This window comes from Orbicella franksi, chromosome 13 (genome assembly GCF_964199315.1).
Source record: "Orbicella franksi chromosome 13, jaOrbFran1.1, whole genome shotgun sequence".
Lineage (NCBI taxonomy): Eukaryota > Metazoa > Cnidaria > Anthozoa > Scleractinia > Merulinidae > Orbicella > Orbicella franksi.
Genome location: NC_138157.1, coordinates 11356021 through 11379115, shown reverse-complemented (window position 1 = coordinate 11379115; position 23095 = coordinate 11356021). Strand labels below are relative to the sequence as shown.

General features: G+C 39.4%; 4 protein-coding genes across 7 annotated transcripts in view; 2 read left to right on the top strand and 2 right to left on the bottom strand.

The window, feature by feature from the left end:
• Positions 1-241: 241 nt before the first annotated feature.
• On the bottom strand, positions 242-6182 carry LOC145466651 (uncharacterized). The gene is made up of 4 exons (XM_081450365.1): positions 6098-6182; positions 5097-5683; positions 3457-4268; positions 242-2344 (listed from the first exon to the last, which is right to left on the bottom strand). Exons 2-4 carry the CDS (start codon positions 5644-5646, stop codon positions 2150-2152), a joined length of 1557 nt encoding a protein of 518 aa, XP_081306491.1. The 5' UTR covers positions 5647-5683; positions 6098-6182; the 3' UTR covers positions 242-2149.
• A 21-nt stretch (positions 6183-6203) lies between these two features.
• The window catches only part of LOC145466643 (uncharacterized), a 246132-nt gene continuing 229240 nt past the window's right edge, over positions 6204-23095 (top strand). The window contains exons 1-4 of one of the 2 annotated variants that reach the window (XR_014041963.1): positions 6204-7013; positions 10036-10177; positions 12237-13549; positions 14083-16154. Coding sequence is in view for 1 of the 2 variants with exons in the window: in XM_081450357.1 (XP_081306483.1) it covers positions 6543-7013; positions 10036-10177; positions 12237-13549; positions 14083-14289 (2133 nt within the window). In the remaining variant the exon portion in view is untranslated. Of the gene's footprint in view, positions 7014-10035; positions 10178-12236; positions 13550-14082; positions 17115-23095 lie in introns of those variants that run through there. The other variant, XM_081450357.1, reaches the window with a different exon arrangement.
• LOC145466607 (ciliary microtubule inner protein 1-like) lies at positions 17223-20253 on the top strand. Its single transcript, XM_081450316.1, has 3 exons — positions 17223-17606; positions 17803-17884; positions 18652-20253. Exons 1-3 carry the CDS (start codon positions 17551-17553, stop codon positions 18922-18924), a joined length of 411 nt encoding a protein of 136 aa, XP_081306442.1. The 5' UTR covers positions 17223-17550; the 3' UTR covers positions 18925-20253.
• The window catches only part of LOC145466605 (uncharacterized), a 42023-nt gene continuing 39544 nt past the window's right edge, over positions 20617-23095 (bottom strand). For all 3 annotated transcript variants that reach the window (XM_081450313.1, XM_081450315.1, XM_081450314.1), the window contains exons 51-52: positions 22397-22455; positions 20617-21728 (exon numbers count right to left, since the gene is read on the bottom strand). In XM_081450313.1, coding sequence (XP_081306439.1) covers positions 21593-21728; positions 22397-22455 — 195 coding nt within the window. In that variant the 3' untranslated portion in view covers positions 20617-21592. The remainder of the gene's footprint in view (positions 21729-22396; positions 22456-23095) is intronic.

Here is a 23095-nt window from a genome sequence, read left to right as displayed (position 1 = left end):
ACTTCTATATTTGGTGGTGTTTTCTCTGTATCCAAGTCTCTTTTGAAGATTCAAGGGCAAAAGAAACTTTTAAAATAGCAATTTTGCCCTGAAAGCCTCGAAGCCATATTGGAATATTGATATATCGTATCGAATATTTGCAATGTTTGTAACTTCGTTATTTGGAAATTGGGTTAAAAGTTATGAACTTATGTAATTACGGTGATAAGAAACTGATAAAAAAAAATTGATACATCGAACGTGGCCGGTTAGGGAGTAAATTTGGCTATTGAGATGATGTAATTAAAATGTCAGGTTTCTGTTATTTCGTTGTAACTCAGCCGCTCATGGGGCCGTTGGAGTAGGGGTGGGGGTGAGGGAAGGGGGTATTCAATAAACACTTTATGACTGGCCCCAAGGGAAACAGTGAGTTTTGTTTCCCCGAGACCCTCAATGTTCCCCGAGGCGAACTCTCAACTCAAAAATAGAAAAAATGCGAAGAAATCGTTTGCTTGACGCCGGCTGGCTCACAAATTAGCCGGAGTTTCAAGGAGCACGACCTGATCACGTGCGAGTCGAAAGTTCAAGTTGTTGTTTCCCTAGGGTGTTAGTGAGTTTTGTTTGCCCTAGGGAGTAATCAGCTGGAAACAGCTCTTTATTCAGCGTGCTTGACCCACGACACGTGACACGTTCTCCTCCAATCGGAAAACGTATGAGCCTCGGTGGGGAGGTATAACAATGAAGTTTTCTACGCGGAGGCCTCAAACCCTTACCCCTTCATATATCATATCCAATCGAAAAAGTAACCTTATATGTAACTCAGTTCATAGTTTGAAATACAATTCAATACAGAATACGCGAGGACTGCAGTTTTCACCATCCCATTTTATTTAACAAATGGCGTCAGTTTTTCATGCGTCTATCATGTTATTGATCATGAACTTCGTCATAACATTGTCAAAGTAGCCGTGGATCCACGAGGCGACAGATCCCTGCAATGTCGTAACCAGTATCTTCTGCGATTCACATAATCCAATCCAAAAATATCCCCAGCATTCACGAATACTCGTAAAATTGTCAAGACAGCACGACGTCATGATACAAACGTAGCCCAGCAACATTAAGAACAAACGTTACGCGTGGGCTCTGTCAATTTTCCACGAACTTGTCAGTCGTTCCCAAATCTCTTTGCACACCAGAAATCTGGAAACAAGACTCCGTTGCTCCTAACTTTTCTAGTAGGAGACAAACACTTTATCCAGTTTATGGTTTATCACAATGCAATAGAATTCCGTTATTCAGGTTTCTATTCGTTGACGGTACGAGCAAAGCTGTCGGCGAGCGAAGAGAGCTAGTCTTGCGCGACTTTGCTTATCGACTTTGCTCTTGCCGCAACGGATGAGAGACTACTCGCAGGCTAGTGGTAAATTTATTTATATGTTGAAAACCTACGATTTTCTCTTTCTCACTTCTTCCTACCCTGTTCTTTATATACTGTTGAAAGCAACGCAATACTGCATTTAAAGTCCTTTACATAAAAGCTGTCTTTTTTCAAGAAATTGAAAACATCTTCTTTGTTTCTATTGAGCTAGAGAAAAATAAGGGGAAGTTTGAAAGAACGAGAACTCCAGTGGGAACACAAGCCAAGGGTGAGTTTGAGCGAGTAGTGTTTCCATAGCTTCTTCGAGTTCTCCCAACCTTCAAGAGTTTTCCTATGATTTGATAGCAACAAGAAGAAAATGCTTTTTTTAATCTCTTTTAGAAACCACTGACAGGCAAAAAAGAGGAAAATTAATCACTTGTAGCGATTGTCAAAATGTAAATTCTCTATACTAACATCATGTTTTACGTCAGCGTTTAAAGAACTATCGAGTCGAGTCCTGTTTTTATTGAGCTGTAGATATTCGGCTTTTAGCGCGCAATCTTATAGCACTTGAAGGCTTTTAATCTTTCTGAACTTAAGTCTGTGCCATATAGATACTTAATAATTAATTAGATTATTTAAAAATCTCCATAAAATTACGCCGATGATCTCGTATTTTTCGTACATGGTTCATTTCTTGTCAATTTTGTCAAACCTCTCGATGGACAGGCTTTCTTAAGTTCTTTCGCCGTTCCTTATGAAAACACTTTGTCTTTGTGACACGGTGTCTGACAAAATGAGGTAGAGTCACGATGAATCCAAATCATCAACGATCTCTTCCATATTTGGTCTCGCCTCAGGGTCCTCCTGAATACAGCGTCGTATGAGGCCTCGAAACACGTGATTCGTCACCAGGGCTACTTGCTCCTCACGCTGTTTGGGATCAGGCAATTCCCGGATGCACATTTCACAGAGGAGAACACCAAAACTGTACACATCGATCTGTTGACAGCAACAGAAAATGTTACCAATAGTCAATCAATCACTCTCATATGAATGTCACCTTATTACTCTAGATTGAGTAAGCCACTTGCCAAGATACTCGAGTTTCAAATTGTCTCTCTATTCTGAGGGGGGAGGAGGGCTAGTAATAATACTATAGTGAAGATATTACAATTTATTGTACTAATGGTCATTTATACGCAGTTTATGAGACCAAGATTGGATGTCAGCTTGTAAAGGAGCCCCTGGTTTCTGCTAACAGTTCATTAATGATCTCATTTTGTTCATCCAAAAGTAAAGATCACCAGGAGACAGCAATTTTTTATTTCTACTGTCTTTGCTGTGTGGGAGGTGCGGCGGCCCCCTGGATAGCGTGCTCAACTCCAGAACGAGCAGCTGGGATGCGAGCCCTGGCTGCAAACATTGTGTTGTGTTCTTGGGCAAGACACTTCACACTCACAGTGCCTCTCTGCACCCAGGTGTACAAATGCGTACCAGTGAATTTAATGCTGGCTGCAGAAATCAGAGTTAAAGGCTGGTCTGATGGGCCACTCGGCTCGTATGCAGACTTAATAACTTTACCTTTGCTGTAACAATGAATAACTACTTATTAACAGAGAGTGAGGCGATATGAAAATCTCAAACCAAGACCTTGCCGTATTGACCAAGCGGTAGCGAGGTCAATATGGTGAGGTAGAGGTTTGAGATTTTCCTGTAAAGACAGAATATTTGAGGTTAATAAGTTGTTTTATTATTAATACGTGGCTTTTTGCAGGTCCCTAATCAGTCTGTGGGCATTCTGAGAGAATAATGCCATAGAATGAGCCCACCAGAGTGCATTTTCTATCGGCTACAAATACATTTAATAAATTATTTTAATGCTGGAATAATTTTATGTTATACAAGGAACAGGATTATCAGTGGTAGCACATGTCGGTAACCGTCTCTGATGTTTCCCTGAGGAGAGCAGGCTGTTGTACGCAGGACAAGCTACATCAGTCTGGGGCCACATCTCTAGCATAGGAGAAAAATTGCGTGTGCATACCATTAGAGATACCTCTATACTCAGACAATACTAGAAGAAAGAAGTGTTAGTTATATATCAACTTCACCTGGACTGTTTGATTTGTAGTGAGTGCTTCGGGTGAACTGTAAATCATAGCTCCAGGGGCGATTGTCATGGTCTGTTGCATGAAATTAGCAGTACCATAGTCAGACACTTTGCCTCTCCATTGGTCACCATGTCGCCATAGCAACACATTAGCACTACTGATGTCCCGATGAATAATGGGAGGCTCACTTTTGTGCAAGTAATTGAGTGCTTGACCAATATCCAGGGAGATAACAGAGATATCTCTGTGTGAGAGAGGTCGCTGCTCTAACAATGCTCGTAAACTTGATTCCATGAGCTCTGTAACAAACAGTGGATTTCCTTCATCATTTGTTGCTCCAATGAACTGCAATAAACAAGGATGACGACATCTTGAAGCAATGTTCATTTCTCTTTCAAACAAACGTCTATTATGAGGTGAGAGAATTAACTCGTGGATTTGTTTCACAGCCACTTTACAGCCTCTGAATCTTCCCAGTACAACTGTTCCCCATCCACCAACCCCCAGGCAGGTATCTGTCAGGTGAATTTCATCACGGGAAATGACCCAATCACATGGCTCTTTCCACCGATACTCATCGAGTGCCTGTTGAGCTGTAGATAAAGTTGTTTCCAGTTCCTTAACATGTTCTTCTTTAGCTCTCAACTCTCTTTCTAAATTAACCACTCTTTGTTCAGCTTCTTCTTTAGCTTGTTTTACTAACTCCAGTTCTTTTTCAAGATTTTCCTGTTGTTTTAATAAATCACCTTGCTGTTTCTCCCAGTTACTGTGTTTTTCAACGTTTTCTTCTTGCTGTTGAATTCCATCAGTACCTGTGAACCAAGTTAAAGAAAAATAATGAAATGAAAATTTGTGACATTAATCCACAGCGTGGCTCCCTGAGATCACTTGAAAGTTAGAAATTTTTTTTTTTTCCGGACACATCTTGATTATAGAGCAACTGACAAGCCTTGACACTAACTTTTTACACCACTTTCCATTTTTGGAAAGTAGATTTCAAATTTTGCTTTCCATCTCAAAATTTTACTTTCCAAAATGGAGTTGCACTATTTCAATATATGGCAGACTGGTAAATGCTAGAGTGGTGTAAACTTGGCCTTTTGAAGGCGGAAGATCATTGTCAGATGGTTATTTTTATCATTTGATTAATTTTTTTTATACACACGTTTTCCACATACACCTTTAGCGTAAAAGTTACTTTCCAGCTGCAGCATAGCCCAAAATTTACTTCCCAGATCGGTTAAGTATTTTGGTTCATTTTCGATATTCTACTTTCCAAGAAGTAAATTTACTTTCCAGTGGAAAGCAGGTAAGTGTTAGTGTCAAGCCCTGACTGATACAGTCTTAAAATAAAAACCACGACTCATATGGTTTGAGGGTCTGGAACACAAGGACAGTTTTCAGTTTCCTTTCTGGTCAAAAAATTGCATCTCATTAAGAGAACTTGGATTTTCAGGTCTCACCTGAGCAGCAAATAAAAAAGAAAACATGAACATTATAATTCACAACCATTTTGTTTACACTTACCTCATATATCACAGAAGGGTGACCCTTCCCTGCATTATCCTTGATATGTATTTGACTGTTGCCCATTTTATTGTTATGCCTTTTGACACTTATCAATTAAATCTATTTCAAACCTGAGCTTATATCTTGCTCCTCCGTTTCAGCATCCTGAGTGTTAAAAAATTGCATCCACTGTGATGGAGATGGTGTCAGAACTACAGATCCAACCATACCACCACTACCGGTACTAGGCAGCCCTGCTAAGAATGGCAGCAGAGACAATGGCTTGGTACTGCTAGGGCTTGTTACTATACTGGATGTGTTCAAAGAGCTGTCTGATACGAGCAAGGAGTGACCCAAGACACCATCAGGGTGGTGAGGTGAAGACATTGTTTCTGGCTGTAAGATAACTGATGTATAAGTACTTGCACTGCTAACTACAGTTCCTGTTGTGTTTGATGGACCATACAGATTCTCATCCAATAATATTGAAGCTTTTGCTAAGTCCACACTGTCTGTGGTATTGCTGACTCTTTTTTCCTCAAAGTAGTTACTAAGAGAACAATTAGCAGGTGGACTTGATTCATTGTCGCAGGACTTTCTCTTCCACAAAGGTAGCCTTGGTCTCCCCCTTTGAGAATCAGTTGTATCTGGCCTGTGGCTCTCTCGCCAGCCTCTCGGCATTGTTTGCGTGATGTTAACCTCTCAGTAAGTCTCCCTACTAAACAAGTTGTAAACAGCAATCGAAAGATACACTATTAACAACAAAATATACCAAATACATTTTCATAATAAATGTAAGCTTATTAGCTTAACTAGAGAACCTTGTTATAAGCTTACAAAATGTGCTTACATTGTGGAAAAGAGTTAGAAAATAACTAACCATGAACGACATTAAAGCCTTATTAAGAGAAATGTGTAAACTTATTGGCGAAACCTACAAATTGACAATTTAGGGAAAGTGAGGCTTACATACAAGCTTACAGCTTATGTTCTACCACAGCTAAAGAATCGAGAAAGGAAATCCTCCTGGCAAAAAGCTTAATAAACTGATAACTTGGAGAGACAATTTTTTTTTTGCCTTAGAAAGAAATAAATTATCAAACGTACAACCATTATAAGCAAGGCAACAAACCTTTCATATTTACCTAAAAAACTGATCAGAGATGCCAATGTTCTTGTTTACACAAGAGCGCCATTTAGCGCCATCTTGAATCAAGATTCTTTCCCAGACCTCCCACGGTTAACAAATTCACTATGGCGGAAGGAGTGTCGAAGGTGGGTCTCAGCTTGTCCTCGCGAATAATTGCTCGACATTGGTCTGCAGTAGAGAATTTGTAGAGTGGTGCTTCAACTTTCACTAACCTGGGGATATTGCCATTGTCAAAAGCCACAAGTCGTTTGGAAAGATCGCTTAACATTGCCATCATCCACACAGGTCAACGTGTCGAAATCTGCAGAAATCCCGCCTCGTCATCGTTCTGCGACTGGGTGATGGTGGTTTTATGAAGTAATATTTATAGTAAGGGTGTGGCGATTTACTTTTCACTCTTCTAAGCGAAAATCTCATCGCTTGAGCCATGAAGAGAAGTAATTTCATCCTTCTTCGCGACTTGGAAGACCCTTCGAACCAAGCCTCTGGTGTGTTGTGGGGAATGTTATCGAATTACGTGTATGGGACTCTACCACCGATTGCATTGAAAGGTGAATTATTTGAAGCTCTACCGGCAGATGAACAGCCCGTTGGAATCGAAGACAAAATCGCCATACGTGGACTAAAGCAAAAGTGTTTGAAAGTCGAGTGCCCCAAAGAAGATTTACAAGCTATCAATGAACACGACGCTCAGATTTTGCTCGCTGTTCAGTCGTACAGTGAAAGATGTAGGATGTTGAATGAAAGGCAAGATCTTCTCCGTTGGGGTGGGAGCGAGAATGAAGGATGCCAGGTGCTTGTGTGGATTGAGGATTTGAAGAAGAATGTCGGTGCTATCGTTCATTATAAAGGAGCTCTGCCACCTTATGATGGGATCATGTTTGGAGTTGAGATTGTGGTAGGTGTATAATTCTTAAATTAACGCCTTCATCAATAATCGAAATTGTCTAAAATGTTTGTTATGTATTTTTGCTCTGTCACCTTGAGCGAATTTGTTTTTAGTTTAGACATTTTACAATAGTACAAAATCTATTTGTTTCTACACAGCCTCATACAACCAAGAATAATTAATTTATAATTTTAACTACATAATTTAATATACAAATAATCAATAAAAAAGGTGAATATTTCACACTAATTCTAAAATATATAAGAAGATAATCGAGGCTGGGCGTCCTGTATGTGACATTAGGGACCTTAAGATACGAGGACGGGAAGGCCAGGACGGCAACGGCAGTGGACGCGGGAAACTTTCATGGGTCCCGTCATGTTGCCAAAAACAAAATGCTTAAAGATGTGCGTTTTCGCAAAGGACAGCGACGTCAATAATTGGAACCTCATACAAGCTATTCACAGAAGCAATGACATCCATTAGACTATAAAAGAGATGATAGAAGTCTTATCCTATTAGGCTTAAACGATAGTGAACAGCAATGCTGAATTTCTTTTTCTTTATAAGCGAAGCAAACATCTGTCAATATTTTAATAGAGAAACCATAATTTCCGTATGAAAAAATTAAACGAACAATCTGATCGACCTGCTTCAGATGGCTTTTTACCACTAAAGCGTTTGGGAATTCTGTCGCTGAAGAATCCTGACTTTTGTTGAACATTTCAATTTCCATCTGTAATTGTAACAAGCATTATAAAAATCAAACAAACATTGCATCAAATTCTGGGTAGTATAAAAACAACAACTAAACATCAGTTTGAAAATGTGTATTTTATTTGCTCGATAGATGCTCCATGGCATTCATTCTTACAACAATTTATCAACTGTACTTACACAGTTGTATTATCAATGCATAGAGTTTGTATTGAGCTTGCACACTCGTGATAGCGTCTGCACAGTGGCTGCAGAAACACAAACGAACAGACGAGGAATATTTTTACTCACATTTTCGTATCTCAGCGTAGTATTCTACACTACAATCACGAAAACTGAACGCTATAAACATTTCTATCAATATAACTGAAAATAAAGTCGATTGGAACAGTTATCGGGGCAAAACAAGTGCAAAATACTCACGTCTTCGATACGACGGCTAGTCGGGCGAAATGGCGTCCTCGACGAGATGAGGACGGCAGAGAGACTAGGCGAGAGTTCTCGTGCGCATGTCCGGTTGAGTCAATTTACTTCCGGTAGCTGTCCTAGCTCGTCCCGTGCTGATATCTTAAGGTGCCTATTATGTTCCTGAGCTAGTGTGGAAATGAGATAAAACAAGTTTTTGATGCTTCACACTTCCAAATTTATTTCAATCTCTATTTATCTATCGGAGTAGACAAGTTTCGGTTCTCCTTGATCATTGGTCATTTACAGGCTGTACAAAAAATTTTGGCATTCACAGTTTTCCTTCTGTAGGGCCTGTCTTTTGGGCCCCACTCCACTACAAATGAACTGATAGCAGCTCTTTTGCAGTTGTTCTAACATTCCAGCAGCCAATTCTGGTGGTGGATTTTATCCTGAGAAAGTTGGCAGGGGAGGAGGGGGGTAGGGGGAGACTTCAGCTTGCGAGCTTCCTTACAAATGGTTTTAGGTTGCAATAATTTAGGTTGCAAACTGAATGGATGATTTTCTTGGTATATATCACAATTCACCAAGAGTTTTGATTATGAGCGGCATTACAGTAGAGGCTCAGAGAGACAGTCAGGGGTCATTTGAATTTACCGGTAGATGCATTTGAACTGTTCATGGCCAGTGGTTTCACCACCAAGGTTGTTATATGAGCTGAAGTGCTTAATCTCAAGTCGTCACATCACAAGTGGTCTGTAGACTATTTTACAAGCGTATGATTGGGGCTTATGTTAATTGATTATAACAACATGTACTTATAAACTGAGAGTGAGATCTTTATGGGAAAATCTCAAAACTTGGCCTTGCCATTAAGTGACCAAGCGATACCTAATGACATTGCTTGTGGATGAAAGATATGACTCATTCGAATACATAATAATAAATCAAACCCATGATTCTTCAATCGCCAACTGGATCACCATGTTTGATTATTTTAAGGCACACTAAAGTAAATGATTCTCTCACATCGGGAAACTTTAAAATGGCTGCTTGTGGATGAAAGATATGACTTATTCGAATACATAATAATAAATCAAACCCATGATTCTTCAATCGCCAACTGGATTGCCATGTTTGATTATTTTAAGGCACACTAAAGTAAATGATTCTCTCACATCAGGACACTTTGAAATGGCTGCCCCTGGTCGAAATTGCCCTATAATGCATTACAAACCTTTGAGCTTTGAGTATGTCATGTATGCCTATGGATTGTGTCTCTTCTATTTAATTTTACAATCTGGCAACTAAAAATTTGTATTTGGTGACTATTTTTTACCACTTAGTCGCCAATTGACGACTTAGGGATTTTTTTAATTTCGAGCCCTGAATAAGCAAACAAAGTAATTTTGTAAATATTTGAACAGAAACATGTAAAAAATCACAAAATGTGGGAGCATCGAGGCTGACCAGTTGGCTATTTACAAACACGGAGGAGTTGAATTTGAGACCATCGAAAACAAATCCATCCAGTGACAGGGAGGAGGATTTGAACCTGAGACCTCTGGATTACAAATTCAGGGCCCTAACCTGATCTCACTACCCTAACAGCTTTCTTTCATTTGGCACAGACTCATGTTTTGGCCTTGTTTTGCTCAGAAAACAGTGTGCACAAAACAGTGGAAGTAAAAAAGACTTGGGCAATGAAGGCCACATGCATATGCTGTGGCCAAACTTGAGCAAAACTTGAGTGTACATACATAGTCTTAGCCCCACTCCTTCATTAGTAAAAAAACCCAAACAAATTAGCATTTACTGATGTGGTTACTTTAAGGTTGCCATGGTTATATAATGATATCAAAGAAGAGTCATAAGATACCAACATGCCCTTTTGAATTCTGTTCATTAGGATCCTCGCTTTCGGAACAGAGGTACGACAGATGGAGTATTCAGGTGTCAAAGATATTTTAGGTGTTCTCCAGGAGCCGGATTATTTGTGTCGCTGGATAAACTTACAGTTCCTGTAGAAGAACCGGATGACAATGTGAAAGGTTATAAAAATACATTTGATTACACGTTGATTTGGATGTAGATTTAATGTCTGTTACTGGGAGGTATTTTGGTTGAAAGGGACAGTGTCCATCCTGATTATTGTGAGTTCTCTTAGTTTCCACAGGGTTTGATTCCAGAAAATATCCATGCTCACCCCAAGGATAGAAGAGATCTCAAAAGCCAAAATTTCCAAGGGAAAGTATATTGTTGGGGGGGAGGGGGGGGGGGGGGTTGGTGAACCAAAGAAAAACAGAGTGAGGGGTGTGGAAATTTTCTGGTACGGCACATTTATATTGCCAAACGCTACTAAATATGCAAATAAACTGGATAAAAAGACTCTACATAGCAACTAGAATATATAAATTTGGGATAGGAGTGCAGGGTTACAATGATGGAACTGGATTACAGTTCATCAAGTGTAAATTTTGTGACAAGCTGTCCAGAAATCAAAATTGCTATTCTGGTGATATTTTGAATCTTTTAGTCATTATTTGTCCTTTTTATTTGATATTTCTCTCTTGTCAGTATTTGTGGGCTTTTTTTCTTTCTATTGCATGATAATTACAAAATTACTGTCGTAAATTTTAATCCAAACTAATCACTCCAGCCAATCACAAAGGACACAGACAATACAATAAAGCAATCAAAACTCGAAGTAATTGCAAGTAGCTGACGCGAAGCGCGAGAAAACGCGTAAGAACGAGTCATGATTGGTTTTGGTTTTACTTCTGATTGGATGAAAAATTGGCGCGAGTTTTTTAAGCCAATCGTGTAGCATAGTAAGTACAAAACCATTTACTTTTCAACACTCATATGGAAACTGCTCTAGCTAACGGAAATATTAATTACTGAGTTTGAAATAGGACATACTACAGGTATTGTTTGGTGAACGACATAATCCTGATGGATGAGCATATTGGGATTAATAACTGGCATTCTTTCCTGCTTTGTACTAACAGTAAAGTTTGATGTGAAGTTTATATGAAATAATTCATATAAGAACTGCGGTTGTAGATGAAAGTGAAGAATGATCATCGCAGTTAATTTTCCAATGTAAGCAATTGGAAAGAAGAAGCCTGAAAAAATCAGGGCTTCAACGGGATTCGAACCCGTGACCTCCGCGATACCGGTGCGATGAAGCCACACATTGGCCACACATTGGTCTAATTGACCTCGCTCCCAATGTGTGGCTTCATAGCTCAGTTGGTAGAGCATCGCACCGGTATCGCGGAGGTCACGGGTTCGAATCCCGTTGAAGCCCTGATTTTTTCAGGCTTCTTCTTTCCAATTGCTTAAATTGGAAAATTAACTGCGATGATCATTCTTCACTTTCAAAAGTAAAGTTTGTTGCTTGGCAGCCAAAACAAGGCACTTATTATAAGTGTTTTTTAACCACCCATTAGCAAAACCAAAGTCGAATCATCCCTGACCTTTGCGTGGTTTTCCCCTGGGGTAAATTTCGGATGGGCATGTACCTAATAGGGTCTTAAACCTGGACGCTCTTTAAGGATGAAGCCAACGCAAATTGATACTCCACTTAAAGCACAAACCCGAAAAATGCCACTCTGTTCAAGGGGAAAACAAAAACTAAAAATGGCGTGAACGGTTCTTTTTTTCATTTCTGTAACATCGTCAGTTAAGCATCAAGTATATAATTTGTTTTCCGTTTAGCTGGGCATTATACGCACTGCAATTTTAGTTGGTACAATTTAGGTACCCTATCTAAGGATGAGGATCACACTGGACACACGGGAACTTCAAAAACCATACCCTATCCTGCAGTACATACCTATATAGCTAATATCTGGGAGCACCCTCCATTCCCTGGTATTCCCCCCTGCCTGGGACCAGTTGAATGTATCTTTGTTTTGAGTCTTGCATTGTGTCAGCCTCGTTCCCAAGAGCTTTTCCTTGGGAATGGGGATGCCCATCACCGTTAATTTTGCTGCAACGTGTAGAAAGTGGTAGATTAAACAGCAGGTATCTTGCCCGTGCGGAATTTGATTGTTCTAGAGGTAATTTACTGATGTTTGCAGTTTTCCTTTCCATATGTTTTAGAAGACAACGTACAAGATGATTACACCTGTATAGAGATCGAAACGAAGCCAAGCGGAGAGGATTCTGGGATGGAGAGTTCAGAACACTCGTTAATGGAAGCAGAACTTCTTCAAGAGAGGAGCGAGGCTTTGATTGTGGATGAAAATAATACGGACGGTTCAGAAACAGCTGGCGAGCTTGATGGATGCGAGAATCTTGAAGAGTGCAGAAATGATACTCTGCTAAAGGAAGAGAAATCAAGCGAGGATGAGGTAGAGGACTTTAAACAGTTGTACCTGAAAGAGAAGAAACTCTTGCATGAAGCCCAATACCGTATGAAAGAGAGCAAGTTAAGGATTGCTAGCTTGGAAAAACGACTGGACGAAGAATTAGCAATTCGAGAGAAGCTTGCAGAGAAATGTAATGCTTTGCACAAGCAATTATGTGAAGAAGCACTTCACAGAGCTGAGGCTGAAAGTCTCCTGGAGGAAGAACGAAGTAAGATTCGTAAAATGCAGAAACGGTTTGATCGTGAGTGGGCGGAATTCGAGAGGCGTTTGATAGAAGAACGGGCTGCGAAATCAGACATGGAGCGACAGTTAAACGACTCTACGAGACAAATAGAAGAGGAGAGGGATACAAAGGTGACGTTACAAAGAGAGTTGGAGGCTTTACAAGAAAGATTAATTAATCAAGGAGAGTTCGAACAACAAAGACAACAACAGCAAGAAACAATCCACGGTGAAAAAGTCGAGGCTCACCCAGACTTAGAGTCACGTGACTGGATTATCAGCCGAGATGAAGTGGAGGTGTCGAAAGAGAGGAGTCTGGGCACTGGTGGTTGGGGCGTCGTTAAAGAAGGGAAATTTCGCGGATGTAGAGTGGCTGTGAAGCAGATTCATGAACTGATTCTCTCCCCACACAACAGGCGCTTGTTTATGAGGGAGATGGGCATTGCCTCCAGATGCCGTCATCCGTGCCTGCTACAGTTTATCGGAGCTACTAATGATGATGGCGTGCCTTTGTTTGTCACAGAACTGATGGATATCAGCTTGAGAGATCTGCTTGAGAAACAGCCTCTCGACAAAGCCGACCTCGTCACCATTGCACTAGACGTCTCTAGAGCTTTGAACTATCTCCACCTGAACAGACCTCCTATAATTCATCGCGATGTTAGCAGCGCCAATGTGTTGCTATGGCGACGAGACAAGCAATGGCGTGCAAAAGTGGCTGACTATGGTACTGCGAACTTTATGAGACAGTGTAGGACCATCAATCCAGGGGCTGTTATATATTCTGCGCCAGAGGCCCTCTCACCCGAGCAGTCGCCAAAGGTTCGTCAAATGAATTTCTGTTGTTGTTTTTTTCCCGATAAACCATATTTGCCACAAAAAGACGCTAGTTATCATTGGCAGTCTGCTCAAAGAACACTGAACAGGGAGTAACTGCGAGAATAACCCATATATACTGTGGTATATTTTATGTTTATACCCCTTTAGAACACGTTGACTTCCTTGAATGATAACTTTATTTCTTTTTTCTTATGGTAAGTTATTTCCTCCTCATCTTTGTACTTTTTATTGCGGTAGCTAAAGGTGTTCACAGTTTTCGTGCCAACAAACACATTTCACAGTCTTGATTTTGATCATCGTGTAACACTTCTCTTGACGACGAAGCCAAGATCACCAAGGTACCAACGTGAAGGACTTGAAAAAACAAATTCCAACAGCCGTGCAAATTTTTGAAGACTCACTCCTCTGTTAGTTCTCAGCGGAATGCTAATGAGGTTAACATTTCTTACAGTTGACTTTTAACTTAATTTACAGAAGAAACTTTATGTTCATTTAAAGTGGTCTCATCTTTTCAGATTGACGTCTACAGTTTTGGATTGCTGCTGTGCGAAATGTGCATCCGGGAACTCCCAGTGCCTCATCAGAGTCGGGACCAAATCTCTTTGATAACAGATCGAGTCTTCAGAGACCTGGTGATGAGTTGCGTGCGCCAAGATCCTGGAGAAAGACCAAACATGGCGGAAGTAATCAGTGAGCTTGGACAAATGGAACAAAAAAGTTAAAAATTGTATATTGTTAGAAGCCGTGATCAATTTGGCTGGGTTAGGTGCTGTGAGTGTTTGGAAGATAGCTTTTAAATTTATGTATTCATTCATGAATCACGCATATATAAGGTTTCGGCCATTTCACCACATCTTGGGATGCTCATTCGTGTAAACGTTCAATGTTGTCCTGTCGGGATAAATCGTCTGAATAGGGTAGGGGTGGGAGGGGTTTTAATCATAGATGTCCTTGGTAAAAGGGTTTGTTGGACTTAGTCAAAAAACATAGTTTGACACTGGGTGCCGATGTGGATTACATCACAGTATACATTACGGTATTTCAGTGTTAAAATGTTCGTCGCTGTGTAAAGCTACAAGAGATTCTAAGGGCGTTGGAGAATAGTGTAGACACTCTTAGGTATGATCTTCAGTGCGCACTGAAAAATGAGATGATCTGATATCGTAAATCGATTAATCGCTCGTGAGAAAACAGAAGGGTGTTTGCAGACATGTACAAGATCATTGGGAAAAATTATTGCTACAACATGGGAAAAGGTTGTTATAAAAAGTTAACTTCATATCACAGAACAACAGTGATACTAAATTGATTCAGTCTATTTTGAAAAGTATACAAAAAAATCACAAAATTATTTTCATATCACATAAAAAAATGCTGAAATGTTTGATTGATTACCGAATTATTGATTTTACTGACCAAAATGTTTCCGTTTGTTTTCTGGGTGTTCTAGTACAGAAGAAAGGGAATAGTGACTAAACCAAAGATTTACTCCCAGACTTGGCGGGAAAGCAGCTATGACAAATATCGTTACTACATGATGATATGAATAATTGTCAAGATTGTTCCCAAAATGACGGAGAGAAGATGAAGAGTAGTCCCTCTTAAGTTTCTTTTACATTATTCCTTCCTTTAGGTCCTGGGCCTCAATATTTCGCCTCGGTCAGTCGTTTTCGGGTCACGTGGTCCGTGGCGAAAAGTGTAGGCCGTTGGTCTCGGATACGTCACCGAAATCAATTGACCGTGAAGGGCTGGGAGAAAGCCGTACAGGAACTACGCAAGATCATTAAAGGTTTCGGAATTTTCGGAAATCTCAGGATTTTCCACAAATACCCAATCCTACGGCGCGGATTTTCCTCACGTAGATACGCAGTGTAAGCAGCTTTAGAAACATTTTCAGGCTTTTCATCCTCCACGAAAACATGCACGCGACGCGCGTCGTAACGTTATAAGCGGAGGAACTGGGTACCATCTCTAAAATTAACTTGGGAGGGATTTGCTTGTTTTTTTTCTCCTCATTTAGAATTGGTTTACAAAAATTTCGACTAGTCAAGACGCGCGTGCAGTCCACGTGACTTGTGAACATCGTATTATTATTTGATATGGTGTCAAGGATTATTCAGCATAACTGGGGTTCGTTTCATATATTTTGTTTCATTGTAGATAATTTAGTCTAGCTAACTAGGATATAAAAATTCATCGTAAATAAATAGTAGCATATGAAAATGTAATGTTATCTAGGTAGATTAACATTATGAAGGATTTGCGGCAACTTTTAGGCGTACATTTTTTTGGTGATGCTACCTAGGAAGCTAAAATCTTAAATGACCACCGTTAGAATTAGAATGTAAAATAGTTCGATCAGTGGCCGTTTTCACACTGGAGACGGATAATCCGTCTACGACGGGTTATCCGTCCATTACGGATAATTGGTCTTAGTGTGAAAACGGAACGGTGCTCATTTTAGACGAATAATCCGTCTATTTTTATCCGTCCGATTATCCGTCTATATAGACGGATAATCGGACGGATATAAATAGGCGGATAATCCGTCTAGACGGATTATCTGTCTCTAGTGTGAAAACGGCCAGTGTCAAGCGCAGGCTGCAGACTGCAGACTGCGGACCGGAGGTAAAGTGCGGACGGAGAGTAAAATGCAGACGGAGAGTGAAATGCAGACTGCAGACTTGTTGTCTGAATCGAGTTGCCATTTCCATCATTGAGGGCTAACCCGAGTGATATTCAGGCTAAATGTAGCGCAGACTTTCGCTCGGATTAACCTGAATAACTCCCAGGTCAGTGTTTATGGTTGGCACTTGATATTGGAGACAACACGAAGTACACTTAACGAGTCTATAGTCTGCGGTCTGCACTTTACCCTCGGTTTGCAGTCCCCAGTCTGCGTTTTACACTGACCGCAAAATAGTTCCGTTTCGATTCGTGGCTCCCAAATTTCGTGCGTCACTCACTGACGCTTTTGGAACCTACGAAACGTAGTTGTCTTTGCAAGGGAGTTAAAACACAAACGAATGTTCAGGGTAATGCTAAAAGGAAAAGAAATAAACATGAAATGTTCAAGTTGTGTGTTGTTTTACAATCCAGTTTTTTATTATTGTTATTTTTCTTACACCAGTAATTTTCACTTGTTTGCTGGTGCGCCTAAAATTAGCCGATCTAACTGCTCCATTGCCGGTCCAATATTTTCCAGGTATGCAACTGCTCTTGAAGGTTTTCTGGTTCCATCGACGTACTTTTCTAAAGAATTAACTCACGACTTACAGGTGAAAGAGTATTTCTTTCCCTTCTCTTTTTGAAAACTTCAGATGTAATTAAACACTCGATCTAAATTGCGCGCAATCTGTGCGAAGTTTAAGGTTCCTTCCCAGTCCATGGTCGTGACATTTTGTCTAAATTCTTTCAGTCAAGTGGTCAATCTCTTATTACAACTAAGCTTGCTCGGGACCGCACTGCGAGAAAATCCGCCTTCGGTCTATATTTTTTCTCCTCCTCATTCCCCAACCCTCGCGCTGCACTCGCGGTTTTTTCGGCTGGTTTATAGTCTCCTTCGCAGCCGTTATTAGGGTCGTCACGTCAGTGGGGAGGAGCGTTGCGTGACGACCCTAATAACGGCTGCGAAGGAGACTAGCTGGTTTAGTGATCGTGGTAGAATATGGAGCTCCAGATTTCAGGAGAGCCGAAAATTTCTTCAAGCTGCCTAATTAATAATGAAACAAAAATTTGATGCTCGTTAATGCTATGATTTAATGCATGTGATTTCCATTTTACTTCATTTTATTTTTTGCTGAGAAACAGTCAATTGAGTCACGCTTGGTCGAGGAAGTGGAATCAATCTTTTCTGATCACGTGGAATCTCGGTTGCCATGGACAACAAAGCGCCGCAAACCCGAGTCTTGCTTGCACCTTCAGCAAACTTTTTGAGTGCTCTGCTGTTAGTTTTGTAACATTTACAGGGGAACGATTTCTACATGGTGTTTGGAAAAGCTAAGTCGGGATTCAATTTTGTCCATCAGGACCAAATCTGGTAAGAGAATTTTCCGATTGTTCAAGTAAATTTGTTAATTAAGCTCAGTTCTAAAGTCGAACTTCGATCTATTTGTGACATCTATTGATTGTATGGAGAACGTGAACCAAGTTGATACATTCAAGTATGTTTGAGATGCACTATACTTTAATGTTTTGAATTTGTTATTGACGTTAATTTGATCGTTTCTCATCAGGAAAGACCACGTCGGCCATGAACACAGTGCTGCGAAGCGATGGCCTGAGAATTGGGGGTTTCTTATCGGACAATACAAGATTGTAGGTTTTGTTTATTCCTGCTAAACAAAGAACATTTACCTCTGCCTTGAAGGATTACAGGAATTAAGCTTACTATGTTACACGATGCCCAAAACGTTCTAGAAGCGTTCGTTCTTCGTTTGGAACTGTCTGTCGTTTGGTCGCGTATTCGATCGTGATTTATACCAAGTGAAGAAATTTATTGCTTGCGTGCGTGTATGGTGCGCAAGGGGTTGTAAACGTCTAATGTGTCGTAGCTTAAATTTGAAAGCCTGCCAGTATATGGGCTGAATAAGGTCGTTGAACAGTTGCTTGTTAAATTGTTCGTATTGTTACTGCTGAAAATTAGAACTAAAAGCTGTAAAATAACCTTGATTTATTCAAAGCCAATTATAAAATGTAAGCCTAAATATAAACCCCATTCTGTCGAAACAAATTATCAAGTTGAATGAATGTACTGTGATCTGCATATTTAAACAAATTGCTGCGTTTAATTTTAAGGCTGGTCTCATAATTATTCTGCAGCTTAGTCATATGTGGTTCCAGGGATGAATCCAAGAGCCAGGGTGCTGCCCCATTCTGTCGAAAAAGAGGGTGGAGGCAGGAGGTGGTGGGGGAGGGGGGGGAGGGTTCTCCCCTAAACCCATCCCTGGAACCTTGTGTATATTCATGTCCAAAGAGCACAAGTTTTGGCCTTTTCCTTACTTTAGCAAGAAAAGTCACATCTTCAGATTTTTATCGTTAGTGACTAGGTTACTTGAATGTAAAAGTTTTTCTGTTTTCTTTAGTTGGCAAATGAGGATGAAAGTGTTGAAAATGGTGCAGCAGCAGTAAGGGTAAAGCAACGGCGTGAAGCCCTGAAACTTCCTCCTATAGATTCCAGCGTGGCATCACAGCTATCAGTGGGCAAGTCAAATGCAAAATTTCCAACCAAGACCTCTGAGGAGGTTGGCTGGAGATCCAGTCAACGACACTGCAATTTGGAAAGATATGGCAGATATACAAAACTCAAGTCATCATTCCTTGGACAGATGAAGTGGCCCCCTGAAGCAGTAGATTAGTTTGGCTACTAACAGGAGAACAGTTGAGCAAAATCGGAGTTCCAAGAATAAGTGAAGTGTGCATGCGTTTTTATCCCTAATTTATTCTCGTCTTTTGTTGTTTTAAAAAGAAAACAAAAGAAGATAATAGATCATAGACTAGGGAAAAAAACGCGTGCACACTGCACTAATTCTTGAAACTCCGATTCGGCTTAGTATTATTGGTTTGCAGAGGTGAATTAGGTTTCAAAGAGGCCAGGTGGTCTGACCATTGACTAGGTTTGATATGATTCTGCTTCTCATTCAACAACCGCATGTTGTTAGATAACTGCTGAAATGAACGAGACTGCAAGAAGGCAATGGGAGAATGACACAAATTGCTTATGAAGATTACCACTGCTACTGCAAAGATTGCTGGTTTCAAATTTCAAATGTTCAATTGACTGTGACTTCCACTGGATAGTCTGGAATGGTTTTAATATGAAATTCACAGTTTTTGTGTCATACAATTGCTTTCCATACCTTTTTTTTTTAGGATATTTCCATTTGTCAAACAAGATTGCTACAGTAAAATTTTCAACCGATGTCAGGGAGAGGGCATCAGTAGTTTAGTTCAATTTTTCAGCCACTCTGGCTTAACAAAAAAAACACTATCAAAAACAAAAATTTAAGACGGGTGTTTCAGCCATTCTGCGACTGTAAAATAACATGTGCATGAATAATTTTTCAAATATGTCATTCCTTGTAAGTTTATTTTTGAAATTTATTTTATAACTGAGAGGCTTTTGGCCTTCAAAGAAAGTGTGAAACATTAAGTACAAGAAGATCTACAGTTAGTGAACTGTTTGTAATTTTTTACAGATGTGTTATTTATTGAATATTGTGTTTGATTCAATATGATTAGTTTATGTGGAGGATAATTATGGGCAAAGTTTGAAAGTTCTGGGTGATCTTCAAAGCTTTTAGTCCCAAGACTGTCACAAACAAATTTACATTTTCTAAAAAAATTCTATCAGACATGACTTACTGTACCTTATTGCTGTTGCGCTTTATGAAACACCGATCAATAGTAGTAACAGACATTCTCCTCAAACTCACTTGTTACAGTACTGGTGTCTGTTTCCACTCAATTTAGGTGTGAACAGTAAATTCTAATAATTATTGTCTGCAACTGAATTTAATCTAGCCCCAATAGGCAAGGTGGGATTATTTTTTTCCTGGTGGTGCGTGTTGTTATTTTCATTTTAATGGGTATAGTAAACTAAGATGCTTGCATTTTGCTTTTTAAGCTGCACTTTATTGTAATATAACTTGAAGTGTAAGATTTGTAAATAAACGCTTTTTATTCCATTTCTGTGTCATTACATTTAAGTTGTATTTCTGTGGAGTCATTGTTAGTATGGGATAACAAAACAATAGTTTTAAGGCCTGGTTTTCACTAGGGACAAAAACACAGAAATACAGCAGTTCATATATTCAAAACCTGGTGTTTATGCAGGACGTGTTCAGGGTTGGTAAAAGTGTACCGTAGGTATGTGAAAAAAGAGGTACCATTTCCTATGGAAGGTATACCTTTTCTGCCAAAAGAGTAAAAGGATAAAGGTTTGGGCCTAGGGGCAGAGCCTCCCTGTATAAAACTTCGTAGAGTACCCCTGTACCCCCCTCCCCCAGTACTGATGTGACGGAATAGTCAGTTCTGAATTTGAAATCCTATCACTCCATTGTGCTTTATTCACACTACAAAGGTTACATATCGCACATGGTAAAATAAATAAATAAATAACAATTTAATACATGCTCTCTATATCGTCTTAATTTAACTCCTGCTTGGTTTATACAAAGCATTGTTTGAATACCATCATGTCTTTCCTTCCAAATAGGAATACCAACTTTCATTTGTTTATACTGGTAACTCTAGTATTACACTGCTCACATCAGTATGCATAATCTAAATAATTTCCCTCCTAGAAAAAAAATTAATGTGAAGCCAGGCTTAAGCTTTCAACTGGAAACAATTTTTATCATTGTCAACAGAGTGAAATGTTCTGTTTAAATGATGAATGGTCCAAATTGCATAGCTATGTCCAGAATGAATACTGCGTGGAGAAATATCTCAGTCTTTTTCTCATACCTGTACAATATTAATGTACCTTGACCATTCAGTCTCCCAAACAAGATATCAATTCATCTGTTGATTCTCCATACAGTTTGCAGAAATTCTTTTCTAGCTAGTTCCGAGAATTTCATGGTATATTATGACAATAATTCCTAGTAGCAGTTTATTTTCTCATCACCCAGCTGCTTTACTCTGTACACAAAGACAAGGAATGCTGGTGAATTCGACCTTGATTACTTTTATTTGCATCAATTGTTTTCGTTCACTCTACAGAACATCCCAACTAGAAATCTGATTCAAATAGAAAAAATTAATGCTCTCTACTGTTGAAACATTTACCAAGAACGAGTTACGCTTTGTGTTGCAATGCTTTGAAAAATATACATCATTCCACTTGCTAAACGCAGCTGTTGTTTTTGATGAAATATCTCAACCTTCATGACTGATTGTATTCTTGTTTATAATTCTTTATGTTCTCCTGTAGTTATCAATATCTCTGTTAATAATTTAATATACCATTTCATTTTTAAATTATGTAATAATAAATTATTAGCCATCCCTGTAGAGGTCAAATCACTCAGCACTTGACCCTTGAAGCTGTACAGTGAGAATGATGTCAGGATCAGCAGTAATTACCAACGATGCCTCAAAAGATTTTCCTGCCTCGGTGGGTGAGAAATTCACCGGAAATCGAACATACCTATTGGGCCTAAATGGAGGAGAGGAACAGAATTATTATCAGTCCTAGATCAACTTGTGTATAGCATGCAGTCAGGTTACTTGGACTTATTAAAATTAGTATGGCACAATAATTTAATATGTAGTTTTGCTAGCTAATGAAGTGAAGGTAGTTTGGCATCGCATGATGTGAGAGTGCACAATAATATTTGTTTGTACTCTGACTTGTACAGTGCTCATTTGACACTGAAAGAGCTTCCCTGTCTGTAGTGGAGATGAAACGTTCATGGATGAAAGACAACCTATCAAAAGTATCTTTCAACAATGCTAACTTTCTCATGCATTTGTACACTATTTGCCCCATCTCACAACCTGGTGACAATTTGCCAGTGATAATATCAAGAGGCCATTTGGGAAATGTGATCATACTGATGTACTTGCTCAACATGGGCTAATGCATAGAAATATCTCTATGTATTTCTATCCATTATTAATGCATTAATATCTCTAGATATTTCTACACAGGTTTTGAAAACGTTTAGAGGGGTTACGAATAAGTTTCATTGTGAAGTGCATATCAGATTCCAAAATAACAATCCCTTGATTTGACACACATGAAGAATTCATACCAGAAGAAAATGGCATCTGAAAAACCATTGTTAGTTACATTATTGAAAAAATTCACATCTGTTGTTGTACCTGACAGAAAACTTTCTACTCTGGACAGAGAAGGGCTTGATGGGTGGAGAAATCCGCACCTGTATTGTTGACAGATAAATGATCGATACAAAAGTTAGGCACATGTAGGTGAACCTGGATTAAAACTTTCTACCACAAGCCAGCTGCATGGGTGCTTGTCAACTCTTCCATCAAAAGCTTTGTTGGATATGTTTGGCTTACTTGAATGTAACAGTTTATGTGACTGTCAACATCACAGCAATCATGACATATCCCTTCCCATAATTAAATGGAAGTGCAAAAACAAAGAGAGTCAAACAAGATTGTACATTAGAACACCTATTCTATGGGTGCAATAATGCATCCCTCATTTCCAAAAGGAAGGATGGTTCCTTAAAGGTGAAAGTCTTTATTATATCTGTCAGACACACAGTAGAGATATAATAAATATCTTACTAACCTTGTTTTCTTGGTCTATACTGTAAGTTATGGATCCTTATTTCTCCATCATCGATTTATGGCCTGTGCACTTTGTTGGGCCATAAATCAATGGGGATAAAACTTGGTCCATAACTTACAGTACGGCCCTCAAACTCACTAAGTAATGAAGAGGTATATAAATTTCGTAGAATTATAAGTGCAGAGGTATTTTGATTTGCCATGGATGGATGCTATTCTATTGCAAGTTACCCCCAGTATTACATTGTTCAGTTGAGATGC

Bases quoted from the DNA above. Each gene is read 5' to 3' on its own strand.
- LOC145466607 (XM_081450316.1), top strand. From the start codon at position 17,551: ATGGTGTTTGGAAAAGCTAAGTCGGGATTCAATTTTGTCCATCAGGAC. The intron at 17,607-17,802 runs GTAAGAGAATTT...GTTTCTCATCAG, and splicing joins GTCCATCAGGACCAAATCTG to GAAAGACCACGTCGGCCATG. The intron at 17,885-18,651 runs GTAGGTTTTGTT...TGTTTTCTTTAG, and splicing joins TTATCGGACAATACAAGATT to TTGGCAAATGAGGATGAAAG.
- LOC145466651 (XM_081450365.1), bottom strand. From the start codon at position 5,646: ATGCCGAGAGGCTGGCGAGAGAGCCACAGGCCAGATACAACTGATTCT. The intron at 4,269-5,096 runs GTTTGAAATAGA...CTTGGTTCACAG, and splicing joins GGAGCAAGATATAAGCTCAG to GTACTGATGGAATTCAACAG. The intron at 2,345-3,456 runs GTGAAGTTGATA...TGCTGTCAACAG, and splicing joins CTACAAATCAAACAGTCCAG to ATCGATGTGTACAGTTTTGG.